At 39.4% G+C, this 8,394-nt stretch overlaps 1 protein-coding gene and 1 pseudogene across 1 annotated transcript; both read left to right on the top strand.

Annotated features, from left to right (window-relative positions):
- Positions 1-684: 684 nt before the first annotated feature.
- On the top strand, positions 685-4,181 carry LOC129304069 (U-box domain-containing protein 15). The gene is given in 7 exon segments (XM_054943703.1): positions 685-1,487; positions 1,582-1,698; positions 2,404-2,578; positions 2,581-2,828; positions 3,040-3,523; positions 3,526-3,874; positions 3,876-4,181. Coding segments are annotated over 7 exon segments (1,896 nt in total). The 5' UTR covers positions 685-1,148; the 3' UTR covers positions 4,060-4,181.
- A 902-nt stretch (positions 4,182-5,083) lies between these two features.
- On the top strand, positions 5,084-8,265 carry LOC129303257 (catalase isozyme 1-like; annotated as a pseudogene).
- The last annotated feature ends 129 nt before the right edge of the window (positions 8,266-8,394 follow it).

Below are 8,394 nucleotides of genomic sequence, written 5' to 3'. Positions count from 1 at the left end.
TATTATCACAGCCAACTAGACAATCCCTATGTGAGATTTGAGTCCAAGGTCTTGGCTTTTCTCCTTCATTCCCTAATTTATCTTGTTTGTTGTCGACATTGCCCTCCGACATTTCCACATCCCTGTTAGCGGAGTTGTCCGCCTTCTTAGTCACTATTAATTTTTTTCACGCTTCTCGCAATTGCATCTTCTGAGACTATCACTGTTATTGTCGGCCGCTTGCCACGTAGGAGTCTTGCCACCAACATCTGAGTACCTGCTCTCACTCTCTCTGGCACCCAACCTCATTTTTAGCAAATTTTTCAATCGAACTCCTAGATTTGCCATGCGGACAAAATTTATGGGAGCTAGTGGCGAGCCACATGAGCTTGAGGGGGCATATAATATCTTGATATCAAATAGCTATTGGCTGCAGTATAAGATGAATGCTAGTCAAATTAATCGACGAGTCATGCATCCCAAATTTCTTATGATGACATCATAGCTTAGCATATTCATGATAATTAGCCATGTTATCCTGATTGAATGCCTCACAATTGTATGTTCAAGCGTTAATATTGGTACATTATTAAATTAAATATTAGGCAGACATATGGATATTTTCAGTTAAATTAAATGACTTGACCTGTGCTCGTGAGATTTGTTTTGTTTTTAAACGCAATACACAATGGCCAAAATTAAACTCAAGTTTGTTAGAATCAAATTCAATGATATTTCATACTGGCACGAATTCAATGAAGCTCCATATTTGAAAACCCAATATGAATTTCGGCTGAGATGATTAGGAATCATAAATAAAATATAGAGAGAGAGAGAGAGAGAGGGAAGGAGGGAGGGAGAGAGGTGGCTCACCATTTGCGGGAGATTTTACCATAAACGATGACGCGTGACCTTCTTGTGAGGAAAGGGGCGATTTCAGCACATGATGCATTCTTTTAAACCGAACTTCATTGGAGACTAACCGGAAAAGCTTGGGAGATTGGTCTCCCACTCTCCCCAACACACATCACGTGGAAAACTGAGGCTAGGGTTCATTTTTTGAGCATTGATTCCGGTAATTTCTTATTAATCAGGTACCATTACAGTGCTCGAAACTAGCTATCATTAATTCCCCCTTAACTTTTTTCTTGGCCTTTATAAACGGATCCATGACGGTGGAAGAAGAGGAAGAAGGAGGTGAAACACTGGAAGGGGATAATGAAACACTGGAAGGGGATAATGGGTTGGAGGATTCCGATATGGTGGAAGAAATTCAAAGAGTGATTGAATCGGTAGCTCAGTTTGGGGAATATCGGAAGGCTCACCGAAAAGAATGTCATAATCTTGCGAGGCGGATGAAAATCTTGTTGCCACTAGTCGAAGAAATTCGGGACATGGGTCCGCACATTCCAGAGAAAGGCATAACTTGGTTGAAGGGTTTGAAGGATGCTCTCCTTTTTGCGAAGAAATTGCTGAAAATGTGTAGCGAGGGAAGCAAGATTCACCTGGTTAGGGTCTCCGAAAAATTTCGAGGTTTTCTTGAGAAGCACGAGTGGGTTCTATGGTGTCTCCCTCATATATTCTGACGCATTGTCATTTCAGGCGTTCGAGAGCGAAGCGGTTATGTCCAATTTTCGATCTGCCAACGAAAAATTAAGCCGAGCGTTCGACGGTTTCCCTGGTGAAGAATTAGAAATATCAGATGAATTGAAGGAAAAGGTAGTTTCGTTTTTCATCTCTCACCTGAACTTTAAGGAATCTTTGCCCTCTCTTCTTAGTAGCCACTTAGCCATGCTAATTCCTCCTATTCCATACGTACACATATCCAAACCAACTATTCTCAACTATGTCAATGGAACTGTGATCCTTTTCTGGCTCTGCTTCTATTTGGCGTCATGTACAAATTAAAATGTAACAAAATTCATCTAACCTTTAAAAAATACGTCACAGAGTTCCATTTATTCTGAAATCTGAAAGGTAGTAGTCTGATAGAGACATTTCCTCACTGGTCTGGGCGAAAATAGGAATTATTATTTTAGAAAAAATAAACTTAAAATACTCATAATTAATAGAAATTATAAAAATCAAAGTTGTTTTTAGATTTATTGTTATTATTAATATTTTTAAAATTATGAATTTTCTATTCAAAGATAAGTATCAGAAAAACCGTTGTAATATCAGCGAAAGATGAAATTATGACTTTCGATTATATGAGTAGTAATTTATAAATTGTAATTTATTAATTTTTCTATTCACTTTTTTAATTTTTGATATCCTTAAATAATAATATTTATAATTTTACAATTTAAGCTTCAATGAGCAGTTTGTGTTCAGCCAACAAGCTTACGTTACTTGCAAAAGACTTGTGTTCATGTGAAGTCTCTTTATTCATAAGTTTTGAGATAAGTTGATACTGTGATTCAGCTTAAGCTAATGTGCGTCCAACTCAGGCGGGCAAAGAGGCGAAAGGATACACAAGACATAGAACTGGCAATGGATATGATAGCTGCATTTTCCAAAGATGACAGCCGAAATGCTGATAGCGCTATCATCGAGAGGCTTGGACAAAAGCTCGAGCTTCATACTGTCGAGGATCTTAAATGGAAACTGTTGCTGTAAGGAACCTTGTCCGAGAAAGAAAAGGCAAGCATGCAGAGAGTACCCAGCAAATAATTGACCTTCTTAAGAAATTCAAACAAGCTGCTGGCATGGAAGACACAGATGTTCTTGATGAACCTATCATGCCCAGAATCATTGATAAGTGCGCATCTTTGGTCATCCCTCAAGAATTTCTCTGCCCAATCACCCTAGAAATCATGACAGATCCTGTTATCATCGCGAGCGGACAGGTAACCGAACAACTTTTGTTTGAAATAACTCATGATATTTCATTGAGAAATAAGTGAAGTAAAGAGTTGAGTTTGCAGATTAGGAGATTCTGCTGGAGCCATAGTAGTTTGAACCAGTTTCTGGCTGTGAGAATTTTTCTAGTGTTTGAGAGTTGATGCTTGTTTTAGTAACTGATTTCTTTTTCTTTCGTTTTTACAATTCTTGCTGAAGACATGTGAAAGGGAAAGCATAGAGAAGTGGTTCGAGTCTAATCGTAATACTTGCCCGAAGACGAGACAAACTTTGGCTCACCTGTCATTGGCACCAAATGAAGCTCTAAAAAATTTGATTTCCGTTTGGTGCGAGGAAAACAACTTTGAGCTCCCTAAAAAAGAAAGTTGTTGGAGTGAAGAAGGTTGCTTAGTGGATCCGAAAGAAGAAATACTGGCTTTGGTAGGGGACCTATCGTCTGTTCAGTTAGAAGTGCAGAGATAGGCAGTGAAGAAGATACGCATGATGTCAAAGGAGAATTCTGGGAGCAGGGTTTTGGTGGCGGAGAACGGGGGAATAGCGCCGTTGGTGCAACTGCTGTCGTATCCAGATTCAAAAATACAGGAGAACGCGGTGACAGCGCTTTTAAATCTATCAATTGACGAGGGCAACAAGGTACTGGTATGCAGAGAAGGAGCGATTCCGGCTATTATAGAAGTATTGCGGCCAAAGAAAACTCTGCAGCAGCTCTATTCAGCCTGTCAATGTTGGATGAGAATAAAGAAATTGTGGGCCTCTCAAACGGCATTCCCCCTCTAGTAGACTTACTGTGGAACGGGACAGGGAGAGGGAAGAAGGATGCCATCACGGCTCTGTTCGGTTTATCTATGAACCACACAAACAAGGGAAGGGCCATCAGGGCAGGCGTAGCGGCCCCTTTACTCCAATTGCTCAGGGACACCAACTTGGGAATGATTGACGAGGCCCTCTCCATCCTCTTACTTCTTGCCTCCAGCCCTGAGGGACGACAAGAGCTGGGACAGCTCCCTTTCATCCAAACTCTCGTCGACTTCATCAAACAAGGAATATGCATTGTGCGTTCTCCTTGACTTGGCTTCCTATAACTCTAACCTCATTCTTGCTGCTCTCCAGTTTGGTGTCTATGAGCACTTGATTGGCATCAAAGAAAGCGGAACAGCTCGAGCCAAGGGTAAAGTACATGCGCTCTTGCACCTCATGAGTAAGAGCGAGCATATTTAATTCCCTTCTTCTAGGTATCTGGGTTAATCAAAACAAACTTCATTCTCTTGCTGCAATGTAAAACACAGTTGAAGAGTGTAGTTGAATTTCTACATTGAGAAGTAAATCATGTTATTCATATTTCTCTAGTCTCGATGGTTGGTTCACAGATTTAGTTGTGTTTTCAATGAAGACTGTACTTCCTCACAGTCACCGTCGTCAACGCTTAGCCCACGCCATCATGAAGCTTCAATCACCAAACACCCATTTTTTTAAATGTGCAAGTGCAAGTTTGTGTCTTTTGATTTTTCTTTTTTCTTTTTTAAATAGTGTGTCTTTTGAATTCACTTCCACGGTGATGAGGCTTCGAAGCTCTAACTTCTAACGCTTACATACCAAACACCCATATTTTAACAGGCATCTAATTTAATTTTTTTTTTTTAAAAGATGTGTTACTACAACCAGGTTGCTAGGAAATAACAAATTAATTGTCCTTACTATAACCACTACTATAAGGATGCAAAAATTGGGCTGATCCACATGTCGAGGCTTTTGCATTCTTCCTTATGTGTGGTGAGTCCCACTGGATTAGCTGATTGATATTTCCAACGTTTGCCAAAATCAAGTTAGGCCACAAATGAACCCAAAACAATGTCTTTTCCTAATTTACACGGAGGAAGACAAAAGCAAATAAAATACAAGCGCTTCAATTTAAAACCCGAGATAATTTTGGGAATTGAAAGTAATTTCGAGATATTGAAATAGGACGTTATCTTTGATGTTTTATATTGCTTATTTTATGAACAAATTAATTCACTAGTTAAATTATACTAAGGTGAATTTTTGTGTTTGATTTAACATACTAGCGAAGAAGGCATGAAAGCTATGTTTTCTGCTCCACAGAAGTGGATTTGTTTTCGGCCTACCCAACCAGCAAAAAAAGAAAAAAGAAAAAAAATCAAGTAAACGCACGCCTTATTACTATATATAAAATTATTCAAGTTGAAGATAAAGGTTTTATCCAAGAAAAATGGGAAAAAATGGAGAAGATATGGACAAAATAAAGTAGGAGACGAAGATAACGATGAGATTTCTTAAAATGAATCAGGGAAATGGGTTGGCCAAAAAAAAAAAGGGAAATGGAGATTACGGCAAAGCGCGAGAATTTCATATTCGAAAAATAAAGCGCAAAGCCCCTGATTCCCTCACGAAATCACCATTTTTCTCTGCTGCTTCTCACTCTTCTGTGTTCTCTACAGCTCCCTTCCGCCATCGCCATGGATCCTTTCAAGTTACAACTTTATCAACATTTGGTCTTGGATTCTCTTGTTGATCATCATTTTGTCTTTGAATATATTCATACTCTCTATTTCTCTTCTTGTTTTTTTTTTTTTAACATCGATTTTGACTTTATTTCATTATCGACCTTCTCCTCTGCTTTGTAATTCTCAAATTTTTGCTGCTCTTTTTTGTTATCAAATCCTTCTTTGAAAAAAAAAAAATCCTTCTTAATTTAACCCGTCTCTTATGTTTCGAAGTTTCTGGGTTGTCCTTCGCTTGAGAAATCAGATAGGAGACATCACTCTATGTTTTCTTTGCCACATCGATCAAGCGAGTCTTGCTGTTTCTGGCTTCAACGCTGTCAAATTCAGGATACTATGTTGACTAATTTGTTACCCTTTCTGTTTCGTGCAGTATCGACCATCAAGCGCCTTCAATTCTCCTTTCTGGACCACCAATTCCGGTGCTCCAGTTTGGAACAATAATTCATCTCTGACAGTTGGATCTAGAGGTATATCAATATATTTGCGTGATTAATATTGGCATGACGGAAAACAATGATCAATGTGGAAATGATATTTTAAACTCCTTTTGGCAGGCCCAATATTCCTGGAGGATTACCACTTGGTGGAGAAGCTTGCAAATTTTGACAGGGAGCGGATCCCAGAAGGTGTTGTCCATGCCAGGGGAGCAAGTGCAAAGGGTTTTTTTTGAAGTCACACATGATATTTCTCACCTAACATGTGCAGATTTCCTTCGAGCCCCTGGAGTTCAGACTCCTGTCATTGTCCGTTTCTCAACTGTTATCCATGAGCGTGGTAGCCCTGAAACTCTGAGGGATCCTCGAGGTTTTGCTGTGAAATTTTACACCAGAGAGATAATAATCTGAAGTTAAAATTATCTTCTGGTGACTAAATATGATTGCTACGCTAGTTTTTTCTTGCCTTGTTATATTTAAAACGAAAGTTCCCCGTTTTAACTGAAACTAATAGCTTCGTGAATGGTGCTATATATACATGATTCCTATTCTTATTTTATAATCTCAGGGTAACTTTGATCTAGTGGGAAACAACTTTCCTGTCTTCTTCATCCGTGATGGAATGAAGTTTCCCGATATGGTCCATGCTCTTAAAGCCAATACCAAGTCTCACATCCAGGAGAATTGGAGGACCCTTGACTTCTTCTCCCACCATAATTCTGCACATGTTTACCTTCTTATTTGATGAGGTGGGTGTCCCGCAAGATTACAGGCATATGGAAGGTTCTAGTGTTAACACGTACACTTTGATCAACAGGGCTGGGAAAGCACATTATGTGAAATTTCACTGGAAACCTACCTGAGGTGTCAAGTGTTTATTGGAGGATGAAGCCATTCGGATTGGAGGATCCAACCACAGCCATGCCACTCAAGATCTTTATGATTCGATTGCAGCTGGAAACTATCCTGAGTGGAAACTCTACATCCAGACAATTGATCCTGACCATGAAGACAGATTTGACTTTGACCCACTTGATGTCACTAAGACTTGGCCAGAGGACATTTTGCCCCTCCAGCCAGTTGGTCGCTTGGTCTTGAATAAGAACATTGATAACTTCTTTGCTGAGAATGAGCAACTTGCCTTTTGCCCTGCTATAGTAGTAACCAGCATATACTATTCGGACGATAAGTTGCTCCAAACTCGCATCTTCTCCTATGCCGATACTCAGCGACACAGGCTTGGACCAAACTACCTGCAGCTTCCTGCTAATGCTCCCAAGGCTGCTCATCATAACAATCACCATTAGGGTTTCATGAATTTCATGCACAGGGATGAGGAGGTAAGCTAAGAGGCATTATTTTCTTATTTTCTTATCCTAGATAAAATGGTGGTAACCTTATCAGCCATTTGATGACGTTGCATTATTATTCACATACATATTCGGACATAGCTTTTCTAGTAAAACGGGAACTTAATTTTTATTCATGTACTTCATTATTATGACTACAATGCTGTAGGTCAATTACTTCCCGTCAAGGTATGAACCTGTTCGTCATGCAGAAAGGTTCCCCATTCCTCCTGCTATTTGCACAGGAAAGCGTGAAAAGGTTAGTTTTGTTTGTCGCACAGTGTAAATGTTGGCCATGGTTGGTAATGAATCAACTAATCATATCTTCTATTTATATTGTATCTGTTTATTTTAGCATTGCTTTGTTGAAATATTACATCATTTTCGAATTTTTTGTCTTTCCTTTTTGGTTAAAAGTGCAAAGTGACTTAGATGTTTCATGCTGTGCATAATTGAGAAGGAGAACGACTTTAAGCAACCACGGGAAAGATACCGATCCTGGGCACCTGACAGGTTCCTGGCTAACATTTGATTCTGATTTTTTTCAGGCAAGATAGATTTGTTCGCAGATGGGTTGAAGCTTTACCAGACTCACGTGTCACCCATGAGATCCGCAGCATTTGGATATCATACTGGTCTAAGGTGAGACTCGTTTTATACGTGGTTATTTATTAGGTAGGAATTATACAGTTAAAACCAAAATGATTTTTCGCACTGGCTTGCTGATGTGACGGTGCTGGTGCACAGGCGGGCCGCTCTCTTGGTCAAATGATAGCATCTCCTTTGAATTTGAGGCCACTCATCTGAATCTGGTCACGAATACGCCGATGAGCAAAGAATGTGAGGAGGACCTGGCCGCGAGGTCATTTGAAGGGTTCAATCATCAATCCCTTTATTGCAATTCCATGTAATATTGATGCGTATAGAAGTAGTATGACACCTTAATAAACTGTTCTTAACTTGTCAATTCTCCATTTTATTTCCTGTGCTTTTCATTTAATTGCATTCCTCGGATTGGAATGTTTAAGGTCTGTTATAGTGTAGGTAGCCCTGTTGAAGCTCCTACATCAATTGAGTCAACGAAACCTAAAGAATTTGAATCTCACATTTTTACGAGTAGAGTTTAATAATTTAGCATTTAAGGCAAAATGGTCACTGTGGTATCTAGCTTTTGAACATACGCAAAGAACATTCTCCCCCCCCCCCCCCCGGTTGAATAAAATAATGCTACAAGACCATTTGAATATG

This window comes from Prosopis cineraria, unplaced genomic scaffold, assembly GCF_029017545.1.
Source record: "Prosopis cineraria cultivar Desert tree isolate PC_DT_omini unplaced genomic scaffold, ASM2901754v1 PC2, whole genome shotgun sequence".
Classification (NCBI taxonomy): domain Eukaryota; kingdom Viridiplantae; phylum Streptophyta; class Magnoliopsida; order Fabales; family Fabaceae; genus Prosopis; species Prosopis cineraria.
Note: the sequence above shows the minus strand (reverse complement) of the source record. Positions and strands in the feature narration are given on the sequence as shown.